The sequence below is a fragment of the Chelonoidis abingdonii genome, chromosome 1, assembly GCF_003597395.2.
Source record: "Chelonoidis abingdonii isolate Lonesome George chromosome 1, CheloAbing_2.0, whole genome shotgun sequence".
Classification (NCBI taxonomy): Eukaryota; Metazoa; Chordata; order Testudines; family Testudinidae; genus Chelonoidis; species Chelonoidis abingdonii.
In genome coordinates this window covers 339,996,060-340,016,900 of record NC_133769.1, presented here as the reverse complement: position 1 = coordinate 340,016,900, position 20,841 = coordinate 339,996,060, and the positions used below count along the sequence as shown (strand labels likewise).

General features: G+C 40.8%; 1 protein-coding gene across 3 annotated transcripts in view; it reads right to left on the bottom strand.

Annotated features, from left to right (window-relative positions):
- PDGFD (platelet derived growth factor D) overlaps positions 1 to 20,841 on the bottom strand; it is a 170,886-nt gene that overhangs the window by 21,856 nt on the left and 128,189 nt on the right. For 2 of the 3 annotated variants that reach the window (XM_032771097.2, XM_032771096.1), the window contains exons 4-5: positions 18,361 to 18,420; positions 9,325 to 9,526 (exon numbers count right to left, since the gene is read on the bottom strand). In XM_032771097.2, coding sequence (XP_032626988.1) covers positions 9,325 to 9,526; positions 18,361 to 18,420 — 262 coding nt within the window. The remainder of the gene's footprint in view (positions 1 to 9,324; positions 9,527 to 18,360; positions 18,421 to 20,841) is intronic. The other variant, XM_032771098.2, reaches the window with a different exon arrangement.

Below are 20,841 nucleotides of genomic sequence, written 5' to 3'. Positions count from 1 at the left end.
GGCTTCCTTGACATACCGGGGCTAGATTCACAAAGAGACATATGTATGATGGTGAGCAGTGTCACCATGCCTAACTTTTGGGTGTCTGGAAAAATCACTGGGATTCACAAAGCCTATGTTAGGCACTCAAGGTTTCTATACAATAAATGGAGGCGAAAAGTGCCTAAGAATGTGATTCACAAAAGCCAGAACACTAGGCCCTCCCCACCTACACTAGCCAATGGGAGATGCCAAGGAGAGGTATGTGTCCTAAAGCCTGTCAGGGAATTCAGCTGTGACTCCTCTGCTGGAGTCTGGCACCTAGGGAATTTCTTGCCACTGCTGCCTGCCACCACCTCCTGATAATGCTTAATCCAGTGGTTAGGACACTCACTTAGAACGTGGGAGACCCCCAGCAGTTCAAGTAAACTCTCTCCACCTGACAGGAAGAAGGGATTTGACCAGGGATCTGCTACCTCTCAGGTGAGTGCCCTAACCACTGAACTATAGATATTCTGATGTGGGGCTACCTCAGTCTCTCCTGTGGATAAATAATTAGAGTTACTAGAGCAGGAGGAGATCCTGGTTCTCCCACAGCCTGCGGATGCTCTAACCACCAACTATAAAGTCATTCTCATATATATGTGCTCTCTCTCCCTGGCCCCCAAACCCTTTTCTTACTCCAAAGCAGAACAACTTCAACAGGAGAGACTGAGAGAGCCCAACATCAGAATATCCTATAGCCCAGTGGCTAGGGTTATTCAACTGAAAGGTGGTAGATTGCTGTTCAGATCTGTTCTCCCCCTCAGTTGGAGGAAGAAACTGGGGGTCTCCCACATTCAAGATGAATACCTGAACCACTGGGCTAAAAGTTATAATGGATCTGGCCCCACAGGTAAGTTAGGTAGAAGAACACTTATCTTCCCCAGTTTGTGAATCACTCTGTGGCTTAGACATCCAGATGCCTAGAGTGAGGCAGCACTGTGCATGCTCAGAGGCAGCCAGGGAATTTTCACTGCAAAAACTTTGGCACTGATTGAGTTTAGGCACATCCTGGGTTAGGCAGCAGCCGAGTGCATGGTTTTGTGAAAACCACTGCTGCCTGATTCTGGGATTTAGGAACCTAACTCCCTTTGTGAATTTAGACCACAGGTGTATATGTGGGACACAATACGCCACTGCAATTTTCAACAGCACAGAAGCTACTCTAAGTTGCTGAGGATTCAATCCCACATTTACTTAACAGAGCCAAATCGTCTGTTGGTGTAAACAGACATAATCCCATTGGTCTCAATGAAGTTATTCTGTTTTACCCCAACTAAGGAGCTGGCCCTCAGAGGTAAATCCTCAATAAATGTCTAATAGCAACAGATATTTTCTTCTACATTTTTAATCCCATGACACATTCAATATAAATGCAGTATATTTGAGAACTTTAAGATTTATCAAATCTTTCTTAGTGGCAACTAGAAGAAAAGGATGCTGCATTTGGATTTCCACTATACTCACAGTTCGCAGATAAAACTCTCTGATACAGCAAATACCATTTAAGATGGAGAGGGCAGAAATTTCAGTGGGATTATAACTGTCCATGGGAACAAAGGTTGACAATACATGTTCCTATTACAAACTGGGACACCAATTATGTCCAGGGAGTGGGTGAAGTAGTATGAACAGGCCCAAACCATCACTTTCTAAAGCTTTCTATTGCAGTGACGTTTGCTCTAAGCATCCCCAGTAACTTCACATACAGTAACGGGAAACATAGGTGCTGAGTCTTCTTTTTCCCCGGGGATGCTCCACCCCAAGGCCCTGCCCAAACTCCGTCCCTCCCCCGAGGCCATGCCCTCGCTCTGCATCTTCCTGCTCCCACTCCACCCCTTCCCCTGAGGTCCCACACTCACTTCACCTGTTCCCATCCCACTCCGCTCTCTCCCCTGAGGCTCCGCCGTCGCTCGCCTCTTCCTACCCTGCTCTAATCCTACTCCTGAGGCTCCATCCGACCACTGCTCCCTGCTCTCCGTCTTCCCCCAAACGCATCCCTCCCAGCCACCAAACAGCTGATTGGCGGCAGCTGTGGCCAGTGGGTGCTGAGCACCCACTTTTTTTTTCCTGTGGGTGCTTCAGCCGCACAGCACCAATGGAGTTGGCACCTATGACAGAAAATATCCCATTTGCCACAGTGGGGAAGAAGATGCATTATCACTCGGCCTGAGTTATATTATGAAACGACTGGGCACTTTGCAAAGTATAGCTAAAGTAATTCCTGACTATGGGTGGAGGGGTATTCTGTTTGTTCAGGGCTTACAGTAGAATGCGTGCATTTAGATAATTAGCAGTTATTTGAGGTGGTATCTCATGAACTCAGAGTATACATATTTGCCATTAAAGCAGAGACATTTTGAATTTGTGCTGTTTGTATTTAATGTCTGATGCACTGTAACTTGCTGGCAACTATCCCAGAACCTTTCAAGGAAGAGTACATGGATGTTTGCAATAATTTATTGGCTACTGTTTGCAAACCCCTGAGAAATGAAATTCTTCAGTTCACATTTTATTTAATTTCTTGCTAAATAATTTTAATTAATGATAAATAGAAGCTGTGGTTATGCGCACAGTGAACTGCCACAATTTCGGGAACTGATATATTCATTTGGTCATTACTTCATATAAGTTGGGAAAGTTCCATCCAGACTTGTGGTCCCTGTGCTTCTTTCTCTTTCCCCCCTTTAGAGCAGAGCCTGATTTGTTTATTTATGTAACTTGTAAAGCTGTCACTGTATACATATGTTATCTCAGGAACGTCCCACCTGATTAATTTCTTCTGATAGCTGAAGGCTTTTTGCATATGATTGTCTCAAAATAAAATAAGCAAAGAGAGAAAGTGTGGGAGCTCAGGCCTGTGCAGCGTCCTTCAGTGCCAGAATGTATGTTCTTGTTTACTGAGATTATTTCACAGTGGTAGCCATGTTAGTCTGTATCAGCAAAAACAAGAAGGAGTCCTTGTGGCATCTTAGAGCCTAACAAATTTATCTGGGCATAAGCTTTCATGGTCCAGAACCCACTCCATCAGATGCATGGAGTGGAACATACAGTAGGGAGGTATAAATACACAGCATATGAAAAGATGGGAGTTGCCTTACAAAATGGGAGGGGTCACTGCTAACGAGCCAATTCAATTAAGGTGGAAGTGGGTTATTCTTAAAAGTTGACAAGAAGGGGTGGAAATCACTTTTGTAGTGCTAATGAGGCCAATGTAAACCAGGTGGCCCATTTCAAACAGTTGACAAGAAGGTGTGAGTATCAGCAGGAGCAAATTAGTTTTTGCAGTGACCCGTCCACTCCCAATCTTTATTCAGGCCTAATTTGATGGTGTCCAGTTTGCAAATTAATTCCAGTTCTGCAGTTTCTCGCTGGAGTCTGTTTTTGAAGTTTTTTTGTTGAAGAATTGCCAATTTTAAGTCTGTTATCAAGTGTCCAGGGAGACTGAAGTGTTCTTCTACTGGTTTTTGAATATTATAATTCCTGATGTCAGATTTGTGTCAATTTATTATTTTGCATAGAGACTGTCTAGTTTGGCCAATGTACATGGCAGAGGGGCACTGCTGGAACATGATGGCATATATCACATTGATAGATGTGCAGGTGAACGAGCCCCTGATGGTGTCGCTGATGAGTATTTGCAACTACACACAACAAAAGCACTAACCCAGGAACCAAACCCTGCAACAAATCCTGGTGCCAGCTCTATCCGCATATATATTCAAGGGACACCTTTATAGGACCTAACCACATCAGCCAAACCATTAGGAGAACACTTCAGTCTCTCTGGACACTCAATAATAGCCTTAAAAGTTGCAATTCTTCAACAAAAAAAACTTCAAAAACAGACTCCAGTGAGAAACTGCAGAACTGGAATTTGCAAACTGGACGCCATCAAATTAGGCCTGAATTAAGACTGGGAGTGGATGGGTCACTATTGTTTGAAATGGGCCACCTTGTTTACATTGGCCTCATTAGCACTACAAAAGTAGTGATTTCCTCCCCTTCTTGTCAACTGTTGAGAACAGCCCACTTCCACCTTAACAGAATTGGCTCGATAGCAGTTACCCTCCGTTTGGTAACGCAACTCCCATCTTTTCATATGCTGTGAGAGTATTTGTGAACTAGAATTTCTTTTTGAAGCTGAACCCTTTCTCTACACATCTTCCCTAGACTTTTGCATCTACTTTTGTTTTGAGAAATAGCTTATGCCTGCCTTCTTCCTAGATCTTTGTATATAAGGCCAATTCAAAGTCAGTACTTTAGCTGTAAAGAAAGTTTTTTTTCACTTCTGAAGCAATTTTCATATACACATAATACTTAAGATTTTTTTTAAAATAAAGATATAGACAAGAGATTAAGTGACAAAAGTTCAGTGCTGTGTAATGATAGAGAACACATGCTTTGTCTAGAAGTACGCCCTCCTTTGCACAGGATGGCTGTTCTCTTTTTATATCCACTACTACTGTACTGAAGTAATTATGAAATAATGTGCTAGTTGTGATACCCATTCTAGGAACCTGTCTATTAAAAATGGCCAAATTATTATGACATTGAAGCCCACCGTAAAATATTATTGCAAATATACAGAAATTTATTTTGCTACTGATCTCCTCTATATGGTACAACCATCTCTTCATAATCGCTTTAAGGCTGGATATTCATATGCTTCGAGTTTCCTGTTCTAAGATATAGATCTGACTATCAAACCTTTCACATTTTTTTGAAAATCACAGCAAAGATTGTTTCTAATATTTACTTGTTATATTTCTTTGCAGAGGAAGTGACATGATATTTGTATACAGTTTTTACCTGGGCATGACTTATGTATTTTGAAAATGCAAATACTATACCCCAAAAATTTCCCCTAGATTTGATTTCATTGAGATTATGTAATAAACTTCTGTATGACTAGTGAACTACAAACAGTAGTACATATACACAGCATGAAATTTCAAACAATGAATGCAATTTTTAGAGATTTACACCTGACACCGATATCTCACATAAATAGTATAAATAAATAAAGAGTGTTGTGAGATCAGATTTTGTGTATGGATTGCAATTGTCAGATATATAAATTTGATCAGGGTAGTCCCAAACTTTAAAAGGTCATTGCAGGAATTGCAGTATGTGTGTTAGTTCTTCTTCGTATTGTTCTTCTTTCAATCTGTATTGATTGCCAACTCTAAAAATATTACATTTGAAGTGTCATTTATCATGTGGGTCATGTTATTGGACTGAAAATCTAGCAACACTGCACTGAACTCAGTTCCCTGGAACTATTTGGTATGCACAGGGGGTAGGCTAACAGTGAAGTCATTAGCAATTTATTTATATAATTTACGTGACATGTTCTGAAAATGCTGTGAGAGATACACAGGGATTATATCAAATTGTGCTAATCTGCCTCAGGGCAGTTTTAAACAAGAACAAAGGATAAAACCCAACCTGGAAGCTGAGAAAGCATGTAAATGGTGATATAATCTATTGTTCTTTCGGTTGCAAGGTTACTGCAATGCCTATAAATATTCCTTAGAGTTCCACAGAGCCTTTGTTTGGAAGCCCTAAAGTATTCCTAATTTAAAGGATTTTATTTGAAGCCATTCTCTAATCGGATTTCAACACGTAACGTGGCTGTATTCCTGTCACATTTCAAGTATGAGCATTTCTTATTAGCCCTGGTGTGACCCTAAGAACCCCTCAATGCCAACTGGCAGAGTTCACTGTTCTGTAACAGCAACGCCTATCACGCCTGACAAACTCATTACACCCCAACATGCTGCTTTCACGGTATTTATAAAAAAAAAATAAAAAAACCAATGGCGTTAGGTATCTATTAAAAGCTTCTTTCGCATTGATCATTATAATATTTGCAAGATGTACATACAGATGAAATTTAGGAAGCTGTGTATAAGTATTAAATGCATTAAACTTGTATGTTAAAACTTAACCAAACAGATTTCTTCCACACAGAAGATTATACCTATATGTCTCTGTAACATGCAAATTAAGCTTTGTAGTAAGTCAACACAATAAAAGTCTGTTTGTATACAGAAACACAGGAGTAGGGGAACCAGCATCTTACAGGTCATCTTTTGGGTGTCAAAACAATGATTTTTGGAAAATATGAGGAGAAACAAAAAGACATTTGTCATCCATTTACTGCAGACAACCCTTGTAAAGCATAGGGATATTCATGAAAACTTGGATCCTGATTTTGACTGAAAACTCTGTCTAGCTCTGTCAAAGACTGAATCCTTAGGAGAAAATCTACTTTATAAAATAGGAATATTAATAAGTGTAGACCTAAGATTGCATTTTATGTTTTATTTTATATATGTAACCAGTTTTGTTTCCACTTCTTATCCTTACTCACTCTTTTAAACCTCAACCTTTATTAATAACCTTATTTTTGTTTTTGCTATAAGTAGATTATAGTGCTGTGTTGTTATGAATAACCTGATCCTGAGTTGTACCAGTCAAGCTGCATATACTATCTCTTGGGGACAGCTTACCTGGCAATTTCTGTGAGTGTCTAGTGACAGGGGCTAGATACTATAAGGGGTGACTACCCCACACTCACTCTGCAGGGTTTAATGCAGGCCACAAGGGCCAATTAACTCATTAGGCAGCTGGTTAAGGAGGCCCAGTTGGGCAGGAATAGGTGGGGTCTATAAAGCCCAGCAGCTGAAAGGAGAATGGGCTGCAGGGAGACAGCAGATGCTTCCAGGAGAAAGGGAGGAGTGAGTGGAGACTGCAGACTGAAGTTACTCCCTGGGAAGAGGCTTTGGGAACTGATAGGCCAAGGAAGAGAAGGGGAACCAGAGGTAAGAAGAAACCCAGGAATAGAGCAGTGAGAGAGAGAGAAGGCCCAGATAGCTGAGCTAAGAATGCCTGGGCTGGAACCTGGAGAAGAGAGTGGGCCCACGTTCCCCTACCAGCCACTGGCCAAGAGGCACCGAGTGGGAAGACTGCCTAGGACTAGCGAGAAGCCAACCTTGCCCGGAAGGGGGGAACATGGATAGTGACATGGCCAGAGGGCTGTGCCACACAGAGGACATTGCAGTTCCTGGAGCTGTGAGAGGGGCTGTGGGCAGACAGTAGAGACAAAGTGACAGTGTGCAAACCGTGGACAGGGGGGCATTGGCCTCCAGCTAATCCCTAGCGTATCAGGAAGAGGTGCCAGTCTGGCGGTGAGTGGTTCACCCCATGACAGGGATGCTTCTGGGGAGTTCACAGACTGGAGTAGATCAAGCAGGGGCTGGGAGTGCCCCTAAGCTGAGTGCTTGAGAGGCTGAAGGGCAGGCAGTGTTAGGGAGCTGACATCTGGCTACTATAAAAAAGACTCCCTCTCATTGGGGGGCGGAGAGAGGAGAGTAACATGGTGACCCAGTCTTTGGCACCCTGAGAAAGTGTCACACCAAGTTTATAACTAATATAATCATTTTGGACTGAAATGTATAGTATTTGTAGCAGAGAATCCATCCTTTTCTTGGAAGAAAGGAGGAGAAAAAACCCACAACTCATTCCTTTAACAAAAACATCCTGAATTAAGAAATAAATTGGCAAACTCTTTACTTATTCATAGCAGTTTGCTAGGCCAAAGAGTTGAATTCCATTGTACTCAATGGAGAAACCCTAATTACTCCAGATTTCCTGCAGACAACCAGAAAGATCGGATCAGTACTTGGAGCCAATCTGATCAAAATGGATAAAACACAGCACACATTGCTTTAGATACAGTACGTTTGCACTGGGATCAGATTTAATCTGAGACTCAAGTGAAATCTAGATAGAAAACTCAGTAAGAGATCAGGGTCTCTTGTCAGCCTCTATTAAAATCAAATCAGCTCCTTTTTTGTCTTTTATGTACATTTCCATTAGCGCTGATTCCAGTCTGGGAATAGGAGACACATAGCTTATTCTGTTTCACTGGCCTCCAAATGTGATCAGATTGGTCCCAGGATTTAATACAAACTAAACAGAAGAAATGTGGCCTACATTTTCAAAAATGTGTAGAGGTTTTGATTGCTTACATTTTTGGGGTGCCTTAAAGGGGCCTGGTTTTCAAAGAGTAGTTGCTAAGCACTTTCTTAAAATCAGGCTCCTTTAAGGCTGGGCAGGTAAAAATTGAGGCAACCATAATGACCAGTCGCTTTTGAAAATGTAGGCCTATATGTGTCCAGTTTCAGATCAAATTATACTAAGGTCTCAGCTGCTGAAGTTTAACTGCAAATATTATTTTCAGTGCTGATCCTAAAATAAATAAAAAAGACAAAACTTATGCCTCCCCTTGCACAAACTGCAATGAAATGGGAATTCCATAGGCAGAAGGGCTTGCATAAGCAGACCCATAATTTGCTAATTATTTAAGAAAAATATTCAGCAAAACATATAAGAATGCATGTATATTGAATATGTAATGTAGGATAAGAGTAATAAGAAAGTTCATAATCGGAGTCAAACATTTCATTAGAGTAGCTGTTAAAATCTACAGCGATGAGCACGTAGAAGAACTGAGCTAGACCTCAGGATACCTCCACCACCACACAGCACAATTTCAGTGGGCAGCATTGTGCTTATTTCTTCAAGGTCATGGCTGGACCTTCTATTCACTGCTTCTTCATTATTGGTTCGTGTCATTAGCTTAACATTCTTTTACGTTAGCATTTGATGGATGGATTGTACCAAAGGAGAGAAAAGAAACACATAATCCAGAGATGCACACCTTGTTCAACTACAGTTAAAAATACTAAACCACAATAATGTTCCCTGTCTACATAATGGAAATGAGTCAGATGTTCATATCCTAAAAAAACCCCAAAACAGCTGCACATGCAGGTGTTTGTGCCAGATGCTTCCTTAAGTACAATGTGATAGATGTAATTATCTCCCACTCAATACAGAACAATCCTAAAACAGAGTGTTTAAAGGTGGGTGAGAGTTCAGGAATCCTATGTCTTACATGCAAAATAATACTTTAGAGTGAAGTTTAAAACTATCTGTCCTTAACATACATAATTTCAGGTGTCTGTGTTTTCATTTGTGAATATTAACAGACTGAAGCCAGCTTGTTGATGTGGGTGATAAATATCTTAATCAAACAGACTGAAAATGATTAAGGTTCAAATTCTTCTGTCCTTACTTGTGCTGGGTAATTCTTTGCTCTGAAATTAGTCCCATTGACTCCAGCCTCAGTAACGGTGTCTGAATCTGAACTTGATAAGCAATCAAAGGGCATTTGTGAGAAGTGTACAGAAAACACCTGGAATTAAGAACATGTACAGTATCTCCTCCTACCTTTGGACTTTCTGTCACGGTAGCTCCTGCCTCGATAATGATGTCCAGTGTCTGTGTACAGATTTTCGAGATCTTCCTGCCATGACTCTGGATTAAAGTGCTTGAGCAGCTCCTCCACGGTGTCAAATCCAGCGATGGTCTCGTCTAATGCTTCCGCAGTGAGGGTAGGGTCGGTCACTGATGGAGAGGGATAGGATACCCCCTAAGAGTGACATACAGCTCAGTGTACTTCGAAAAATTACAGCACCACTCAATACAAGTGTAAATAGTTACAGAGAGATTATTCTCATACCTGACTCACACAGAATGTCCAGGCAAGACCCCAAATTGGACTGAGATTCTGTCTTTTGACACAGTGACCTTACTCCTGGTATTATTAATCACTGTCGACTATCTTTTGAGCTCCTTGCAATGGGCCAGATGGCATTATGCCCCAGCATGCTGTGCCAGGAGACCGGGGAGAAAAGCACTGCCCACCTTCCCAAGCAAGGACAGGTGCTGCCAAGTGAATGGAGGAGTGAGCAGGTCTAATGCTGCTGGACAGAGCTAGCCATGCCAAAGGGGGCCAGGAAGGCTGGGAAGAAGACAGAGCTACATCCCATCCTTCACTCCAGCCAGCAGGTACATTATGTCCCTGTACAGGGTGTGGCACGGGCTGCTTTTCTCTTGCCCTCAAAGTAAGGCAGTATCTAAAAGATGTAGTCCTTTCCTCAGTTTGCATGTAGACAAAAATCTCATGAAAGTATCTACAGATACGCGACACTCAGTACCATAGTAATGAGGCTTTAACGATATTTATCCTCACAGCACCCGTGAGGTAGATCCCCACTGTACAACGAGGAATTAAGGCACAAAGAGACCAAGGCAACTCTCCCGAAGTCACACAGGAAGTCTGCAGCAAAGCAAGGAACTGAACCCAAGGCTCAGGCTAATACCCTAACCACGGACAATCTTTCCCCTTCTTGGAGCTTTAACAAAGCAATGCCTAAGCAAAGAATTCAAGGTTTGGCCCTTTAATATGAAGAATTAACTCTGATTTTCAAATGTTTATAAACTAGAATTTAAAAAAAAAATACTGAAGGAAATTAGAAAACTATAATGTAAGAGTCTACACAATGTAAGGGCTGAAACACGCACATCCAAAAGGGATTAATATTTCTAAGCATTTAGGAACATATACTACCCATAGACCATGTGTATGTGGGGGACTTTCAGGAAAGCTAAGGCAAATCACACCCTCAGTTGAAGTCAATGCACCTAAATTAAAGCCCATTAAACTCCCATGTGGATGCTCTCACTCACCAGGAGTAAAGTTGCCTTAGTTCTCTCCTGAATGAGAGCATCCACACGGGGGTTAACACACTTCAATTAATGTGCATTGACTTTGCACCTTCAATTGAACTGACTTAGGTTTCCTGAGTGACACACGTAGAGAAGGCCTTAGATCAGTGGTGGGCAACCGCAGCTCCCATTGGTCGGGAATAGCGAATCGCGGCCACTGGAAGCTGCAGGGGGCTGTGCCTGAGGATGGTCAACGTCTGCAAAATGTCTCGCAGCCCGCAATCATCTTACCCTTATGGGATGCATGTGGCCCACAGGCTACAGGTTGCCCACCACTGCCTTAGATGCATATGCATTTATTGAGTTCAGTTGGAGTATGTCACCTCTAAGGACAGAACTGACCTTTAATAACTAACGTGCATTTATAGGGAAGAGTTTCACTTTTACTATAGCAAAATTGCCAAAGTCCTAATTTCAATGCCCAAATATTCAATAGCCTAATATTATCTTCCTCCCCCAAACTACCCTCAAATGTCCTAATTTCTGTGTAAAATATACTCAAGAAAGAACTGATTGCAGATATGTCATTCTCTTAAGACATATTAAATCAACTGCTGACAATGTATAACAGCACAGGATATAAATACAGGAAAACTCAGACCTTTATTTTCTCAGTTAAAACATTGAAACTGACAGAAAAATGAAAGAAAATAATCTCTTCTGTCCTCACAATCTGGACCTGAAGCCATGTAGACACATAGGGTATGTCTATACTACAATCATGGGGCATGGTTGCAGCTTGAATAGCAATACGTGATTAAAGCTAGTAATAATAATAGGGATCAAATTTTCCTAGATGCAATAGCTGATGGATTCCTTCACCAAGTAGTTGCTGAACCAAGAAGAGGGGATGCCATTTTAGATTTGGTTTTGGTGAATAGTGAGGACCTCATAGAAGAAATGGTTGTAGGGGACAACCTTGGTTCAAGCAATCATGAGCTAATTCAGTTTTAAACTAAATGGAAGAATAAACAGAAATTGATCTGTGACTAGGGTTTTTGATTCAAAAGGGCTAAATTTAAAAAGTTAAGAAATAGTTAGAGAAGTCGATTAGACTTAGAAATTGGGGATCTAAAGATGAAGGAGGCCTGGATTACTTCATAGTCAAAGTGCAGAAACTATCAGAAGCTGCATCCCAAGAGGGGAAAAAATTCATAGGGAGAGTTGTAGACCAGCTGGATGAGCAAGCATCTCAGAGACGCTGATTAATGAAAGCAGAAGTCTACAGGAGTGGAAGATGGAGTGATCAAGCAAGAAAGACTTTATTGAGGTCAGAACATGTAGGATAAATGAGAAAGGCCAAATGCCATGTAGAGTTGGACCTTGCAAAGGGAATTAAACCATAGTAAAGGTTCTATAGTAAACAAACACAAAGAAACAAAGAAAGAGAAGTGGGATGCTAAACACTGAGGATGGAGCGAGGTTATCGATAATCTAGGCATGGCCAATATCTAAACCAATACTTGCCTCAGTCTTTACATGGCTAATGAGGAGCTTAGCGATATGATAGGATGACAAATGGAATGAGGATATGGAGCAAGATATTACACATCTGAGGTAGAAGCCAACTTGAACAGCTTAATGGGACTAAAATCGGGGGGCCCAGATTATCTCATCCAAGATATTAAAGGATACTGGCACATGAAACTGCAGCCATTAGCAAGAATTTTTCATGAATCTGTAAATTCAGGGCTGTACCGTTGACTCGGAGAATTGCTAACATAGTTCTATCTTTAAGGGAAAAAGGTCTCAGGGCACTACAGCTGTTAGTTTGACATCTGTAGTATGCAAGTCTTTAGAAAAAAATTTGAAGGAGAAGCAGTAAGGACATTGAGGTCAGTTGTAACTGGGACAATTACACTGGTTTTACAAAGGTAGATAGTGCTAAACAACCTGATCTCCTTCTTTGAGAAGGTAACAGATTTTTAACAAAGGAATGCAGTGATCTAACTTACCTCGATTTCAGTAAGGCATTCCATACGGTTCCACATGGGGATATTAGCTAAATTGAAAGATGGGATCAATATGAAATTGAAAGGTGGATAAGGAACTGGTTAAAGGAGAGTTACATGAGTCGTACTGCAAGGTGACTGTCAGGCTGGAGGAGGTTACTGTGGAGTTCCTTAAGAATCGGTTTTGGGACCAATCTTACTTAATCTTCTTATTACTGACTTGCACAAAAATGGGAAGTGCTAATAAAATTTGCGGTGACACAAAGCTGGGAGGTATTGCCAATCAGAGAAGGAACCAGAATATGATACAGGAAAATCTGGATGACCTTGTAACTGGAGTATATAGTAATGGGATGAAATTTAATAGTGCAAGTGCAAGGTCCTCTTTTAGGTTAATAGCAAGATTTGTTATAAGTGGGGACACATCAGTTTGGAAATACAGCAGGAGGAGAAGGACCGCGGAGTATTGTTATTCTCAAGTGATATGAGCACGCAATCTTTGATATGGCTGTGAAAAAGCTATGCGGGTTCTTGGTGATTGAAAACAAAATTCGGCGAGTATTTCCAGCAAAGATAAGGAGCGTGTTAGTATGTTATACAAGGCACTGTGGAGACTTCAATCTGGGAATACTGTGTGTAGTTCTGGTCTCCAGTTTAAGGATTGATCAAACTGGAACAGGACAGGAAGGGCTACTAGGATTGTCTGAGGAATGAAATCTTGTCTTATTTGAAGAGATCCAAAGAGTTGGCTTGTTTAGTCTACACAAGAGGCTGAGGGGATACGATTTGCTCTTAAATATTCAGAGGAATAAATACCAGGGGGGTAGGGATTATTTTAGTTACCATGTTGGACACCGAAAATGGATATTAACTGGCTATCAGGGTTTAGACTTGAATTAGATGAGTTTCTAACCCATCAGAGGAATGAAGTCTGGAACAGGCCTTCAAGGGGTAGGGGGAGTAAAGAAATCTTGCTTCAGACTAAGCTGTAAGTTTATGGCTGAGATTGCGTCTTACTATTATCATAATATGCCCACTGCTTGTGATTGGGACGTTAGGATAGGGGCGGGAACTGACGTTCTACAGAGAATTTTTTCTGGGTGTCTGGCTGGTGAGTCTTGCCCGTTTACTCACGTTTAGCTGATTGCCATATTGGTGGTTGTGGAAGAGGATTTCCTCAGCGAGCAGGTAGATTGAGAGCCCTGGGGTTTTTTCGCATCCCTCTGTGCGGCTATGGGGCACGGGTCCCTTGCTGGAAGTTTCTGATGTCACCTTAGAGTTTTAACCTGATTTGAGACTTCAATGGCTCAGCACAAGTATTGATAGCCAGGATGTGGAGTGGGTGAGTTTCTGTAGGCTGTGTTGTGCAGCGTAGGCAGACTAGGTGTCATTACTGGTCCCTTCTGACCTTAAGTTCTTGACAGTCTTATGAACAGGTTCTCAAAGCGTGAATCCTAATGAGTGCGAATTTCAGTATAGGTAGTCACACAGCAGATACTTATGTTCCAGCTGGTGGCCTTGTTCGCCCCTGCGAAGTGTGCAATTGCCATTGTACACTGCTCTAATACCCAGCTAGCTCAGGTTGTCTATCAAAGCTGATACATCTCACGATTACAGCACATACATACCACGGCACGTACGACTGAATTTTCCCACGAAGTCATTTTATGACCTGGATCCTTTGAAAATACTTCTATAATCTATGAAGTTTGCACTACTCAGGTGAGTAGTTCCTTGGATCAGTGCTTCTTAACCTGAGTAAACTATTCAGTTTTACTGATCCAGTCTACTTAATACTGTTGTCTTCCCAGCAAATGTTGCACGTCTTAAGACCTTGATTTTTACTGCGTTAATTTGCTACAAATATGACCTTCCAGATTATTGACACATAAAAAAAATGAAATATATACAGTTTGTTACATGGAAGGGGACTGCAGGTTGCTTAATTTCACACTACACGGGAGTTAAGAATTGGGGTTGTGTTACTATGGAATTGGGTTGTGTTAAATATGAATAAAGGACTTTTTTTTTTTTTTTTTAACAGTATTGGCCTGGAAATTATTAAGCCTTTAACCCAGAACCCATCACAAATAAGTTTCAGTGGGCCCACTTTCATAACCCTTCTACAATCCAGTGTTAAATGAGGCACCAATGCAGACAGCTCTAAAAATTCATGACTCATTAAAAGGAAGACATGCAACAAAGAACCTCTATTGACTTCTAAGTGCCTTGGAATAAAGACTTTGTCAAAGAGATGGGAGTCGGATCCCCATGAGAACAAATCTCACACCAGTAAGCTGAATAAAGTGCTTCTATGTAAAACAATGCTATATGAAATTCAGTGTTCTAATCACAGTCGTCATGTACAGTGCTCACATAATCATTTATCGTAAAAAAAGAAACACGCTAAAATATCACTAGGAACCCACTATAGAGAGAAATCAGTGGGGCTAGTGACTGGTTTGTAATCATAGCAAAAGAGGAAAATAGTTACTAAATTCCCTTCAAAGAACAAAGAGAAGGGAGAGAGGGAGAAAGACGTGAGGATGTGGCATAAGTAGCAGAATTGCAAATCAACTGCCTTTTGTTCCCTTGCCTTCCACTGGAGGAACATCAAACCCACTCAAGTATATATGATCTTGTTGTCCTCTAGAGGCTGGTTTGCAAAGATATAGACACTCTCATGGAATTAATGGACTGCTAATGGAGTTAATAGACTAGGAGCAGCCAGTACTTTTTATGCAAAAAGGTCAGGGTCTCTATTCAGAAAGGCACATGTATGAGATTTAGATGAGACCGTGCTGTTTGTATGTGTTTAGCCATACATTCTCTTACATTTTGTGAGAGACTTGGAGGTCAGATTGTGGATTTACAGGATATGTCAAACCGATAAAAGCAAGGGGAATTCACACCTTCTTTGGGTTATAAAATTTCTACTCAGGACTTCAACTCAGTTCACACATACAAAAAAGTTCAACTTTCTCAGAGCAATAAGCAATGCAGAGGGATTATTTTAGCTCAGATAACCTATTGGCAGCTATGTCATGTGACAGACCCAAAAGTAACTTCAAAGCTGCCTCTGTTTTGTCCTGCCAAGAGCTAAATATTGGATTTATGAAAAGCTTGTGCCATCTGGTTTCTGTGACTGAGAGGAGACATAGAAGAACAGTACAATGTGAAAGGGTTCACAGTTACCACATCATGCACTTCTTGTTAGTTACTTAAACATTCAATATACTGTGAGTTTCATAAGACACACTGGCAGCTCTTTTCTAATCCGAACCAGACCATTAGTTCATTTGGTCTTCATTATTTTTCATTACTATTCTATTAGTGATGATGAAGTCGTTCTGTATTATTGTGAATGGGATATGCAGTTTTGCAGAAGTTCAGTTGTTGTTGAATCAGATCATTATATACTGAACCACAAGACTGAGGACTGGATATAATGGCTCTGCTGGGTGAAAGATCTCATTCTGGGGTTAGTGATGGGCTCCAGAACTTTAGGCTAGAGGCAGATGGAGGAGGTGCTGCTTTAAGCCTCGTAAGGAAAAGCATGAGATGTGGGTCAGTGATTTGAGCTCAAGCCTGGGAACAGGAAAATGCATGTGCGTGTACTCAAATGTATTTTTTTCCTGCAAGATCTTACAGTGGGTCTTTAGGGTGTTTGCAGGTTTGGGAGGTGGAACTCAAACCTGTCAATCAGTGCCAGGCTCTTTGGTAGGAACAGAGTATAACTATGCCAGTGATTGACAGGTTAAAGTTCTGCCCTACCATGCTGACTGAAGACCCACAGTAGAATCTGTGAACCTCTTTATGCCAAAAAATTAGGCATTCCTGAGGTCTCGACCTGACTCTGTGGTCATGGGCAAATAGCTCATCTTCTCTGCCTCAGTTTCCCTAACTATGAAATAAGGTTATTGATGCTTACTACCTAACTATGGTGTGCTCAGTGGAGAAGGAATGAGTGTCTAGTAGCTGTCGCACTGAACTGGACCAAGAGACCTAGGCTCAGCTTCTGGCTCAGTCACAGGCTTCCCAGCCTCAGGTCCCCATCTGTAAAATGGAGATAATACTTCCTTACCTCTCAGGAGTGCTGGGATGATAAATAATTATAATAATTTTAAAGTGCTCTGATACTATGGTGATAATGGCCATATAAGCACATACAACAAATAGAAACAACTATCTTGTGAAAGGTTTTCCATAGGAAAAGGGTTGTGGATTATTATTTTACATTTTTGGCACTTTACTATGGTGAGGGCAATCACTGTGACAATGTTTTCAGTGTAATTTGATCTCAGGATCCCACGTACCTGATGAGGGAGCTTTTCTCTTACATTTTCAAAGACATTTCCCATTTTTTCAAATTACATATTGTGTCAGATAAAAATGCACAACAAAACATGTTAGGAGGAGGAAAAATAGTTATTACAGAAGGAGAACATGATTTACCAAATACCACCTTGATATTCTCTCCATGGTATGTCTAATAGAGCCAGGCCCTCGATAATACTGTTACTCAGGACTCATATAACAGATTTAATCCTAGGATTTCAAAGCACTTTACTGTGGAGGTTAAGTATTATAACAGTATCATCATCATCCAGTATTTTCCAAGGTTTGATCTAACTGGTCAGTTCCACTCCAATCACTATCTGTCTCGCTACAGACGTTCCCCTACTTACACAAGTGTTTCGTTCCAGAATGCCTTGCGTAACTCGAATTTTGAGTAAGTCGGAAACATATACCCGACCATAATGCAAAAAACCAAACTAAACCAAAAAAAACCCCACCGCTATTTCTAGCTTACGGAACTTCTCCCGTAAGTGCAGATTTGCGTAAGTCAGGTTTGTGTAACCTGGGGGGCGTCTGTACTTGTTATATAAAAGGAGTTGTCAAGTGAATACACACTGTGAGTGTGGGACTGGACAATGCAGCATATGGCAGAGGGACTGTACCATTACCAAGTCTGATGCTGGCATTACTCTCCCACATGGTGTGGTCCCAAAGTCTGTTTACATTGCAATTAAACATCCGCGGCTAGAGAGGGTTTCAGAGCATGGGCTCCAGCCTGAGTCCAAATGTCTACACTGCAATTAAACAGCCCCAAAGCTGAAGCACTGCAAACCTCAGTCAGTTAACATGGGATATTCGTGAGTGTTTAATTGCAGTGTAGACATACCCTAAGTTTTGCTTGAAAATGCTGCCGGGGCTGATTTTTTTTCTGTGACATAAATCAAATAAAGTGAAGGAGCGAGGAGATTTTTAATTGGGTTTTCTTTTTTTAAAAGTCATATTTAGTTACACAAAATGAGCTGTCGAATTAAGATTTAATTTAATTGCGGGCACTACAAAAAATCTTCAGTAATGAAAATTCAAAAAAGTTAATCCGTTCTCTTACTGGCTTGTCTTTAATGCTAATTATTGCAAAATATGCTCATGTGTTTAGACCAAGAAACTTTACATCTCAAAATGTAAAGGATTTTTTTTGTTAGGAGGATTCAGTTTGAAAGTGCTAAGTATTTATCCACTGGCCATCCCATGTTAAAATAGCTGCTGACATTTCTTGCCTTCCACCCTCCACTCCCTAAAAATGATTGACAGTCTAGAATGAGTTTGAAGAACACTTAATCTCCTGCTTACAGGTCAAGCAGTAGTTCCCCTCTACAGATGCATTTACATTGTACTGAAAACCATTCTACCAATCCTTTCATGGGCAAAATAGTAACAAGCTACTTACTGAGACAGAGCTTGTGACTGACTCCCAGTTGGTTTCTGATGCTGCAGGCTGGAAATCATCCTAAAGGGGGAAAACCCATAGAAAAAATCACAGTCAAGGCAATGTCCTAAAGTTAACTACCAGACCCTTACACAATATCTTAGGGTATGACTACACTTGGAATTTCAGAGCGCTGCCGTGGCAGCGCTCCCGCAGCGCTGCCACGGAAGCGCTTTGAAGTGTGAGTGTGGTCAGAGCGGCAGCGCTGGGAGAGAGCTCTCCCAGCACTGCACGTAAACCACATCCTTTACGGGTGTAGCGTGCAGCGCTGGGAGCCATGCTCCCAGCGCTGCTGCCCTGATTACACTGACGCTTTACAGCGCTGCATCTTGCAGTGCTCAGGGTTTTTTTTTTTCACACCCCTGAGCACAAAAGTTGCAGCGCTGTGAAGTGTGAGTGTAGCCAAGCCCTCAGTGTTCGGTGTCCTTCACCCTTTTGAAACCTGGTCCATAGAAGAGATCTCTGTTTTTCTTCTCCATCCCTTATGAATTAGCTCTTTGGGGCATGGACAGTTACGTATTCTATGTCTGCACAGCACCTAACAAAATGGGGTTAAGGTCTTTAGGTGCTATTGTAATATGAATATTAAATAATAATCATTAATAATAATAATACTTGTTTAAAACATTATGGGAACAAGCCATTTATATTAGAAGTGCCATTATCACAAAAATAATAAAAAAAAATTGGCAGTTCCAGATGGAATATAGCCTGGATGCCTGTACAGTAATAGGAAACAATTACTTAATGGTGGACAGGCCAATTTGAGACAAATCTAATAACACAGAGGAATTATTTGGCTCCATGACAGTTTTGTCCATTTCTAGTTAAAAAAAATTATGCATTCCAACTAAAACCATTAAAAGACCAAGAAATGAAGGTTGTATGATGTCAATATTCAATAAATCTTGGAGTACTGGAGAAGTTCCAGAAGACTGGAGGAAAGTTGTCCAAAGGACAGAAAATTGTGCCAATTTTTTAAAGGGTAAACAGGGTGACCTAGGTAATTGTAGGCCCGTCAGCCTGACATTGGTCCTGAGCAAAATAATGGAGTGACTGATACAGGACTTGATTAATAAAAATTAAAAAAGGGTAATGCAATTTATACAAATCAATATGGGTTTATGGAAAATAGATCCTGTTAAACTAACTTGAAATTACACGTTTGATTGATAAAGTTAATAGTGTTGATGTAATACACTTAGACTTCTGCAAGGGGTTTGACTTAGTACCATATGACATTTTGATAAAAAACTACAATGTTGTAAACTTAACATGGATTTAAATCTGACTAACTGATAGGTCTCAAAGTGTAACAGTGAGAAACTGTCATCGAGCATGTTTGTTTCAGTGGGTTCCCTCAGGGATTAGTTCGTGGACCTACACTAGTGAACATTTTTTGTCAATGACCTGGAAGAAAACATAAAATTATCACTGATGAAGTTTGCAGATGACACAAAAATTGGGAGACTTGTAAATATTGAAGAGGCCAGGTCTCTGATTCAGAGCAATCTGGATTGGTTGGTAAACTATGTGCAAACAAGCAATATGCATTTTACTATGGCTAAATGTAAATGTATACCTCTTGGAGTAAAGAATGTAGACCATACTTGCATGATGAGGAACTCTTCCTAGGAAGCAGTGACTGAAAAAGGTTTGGGAGTTGTGGTAGATAATCAGCTGAACATAAGCTCCCAATGTGGCCAAAAGAGAGAATCTAATCTTTTGATGCATTAGCCCTTGATAAATTGGAACCCTCTGGAGAGAGTTCAGAGAAAAGTCTAAGTATTTACATGGGGAACAAGTATTTAAAAATGGACTCTTCAGTCTAGCAGAGAAAGGTATAACACAATCCAATGGCAAAGTTGAAAGTTTGAAAAATTGAGGCTGGAAATAAGGTATACATTTTTAACAGTGAAAGTGAAACAGTGAAAGTAATTAACCATTGCAACCATTTACGAAGTGTCATGGTGGTTCTCCATCACTGACAATTTTAAAATCATAATTGGATGTTTTGCTAAAAGATATGCTGTAGGAATTATTTTAGGGAAGGTCTGTGGTATATAGTGCTGTACAGGAGGTCAAACGAGATGATCACAATGGTCCCTTCTGGCCTGAATCTATATAAAGATTTTGAAACATAGACACAGCCTGATATTCAGCTTGTGCAAAATATATAAATCAGTCCTAATAATAGAACTTCATCATAAATGCATTTAAACTATAGGGCTAGATCCTCAGCTATAACAATTCACACCAACTGAAAATACGCCCTGCAATGTGTTTTAATTTGGCAGTCAATACAGGGTGAAACTGGAGGACCAGATTCTCCACTGGTTTAAATCAGCATTGCTCTATTGACTTCAATTGCAAGTAAGATCACACACACACGCGCACACACACACACACACACACATAATTATGTGGTGTGAATATGACACA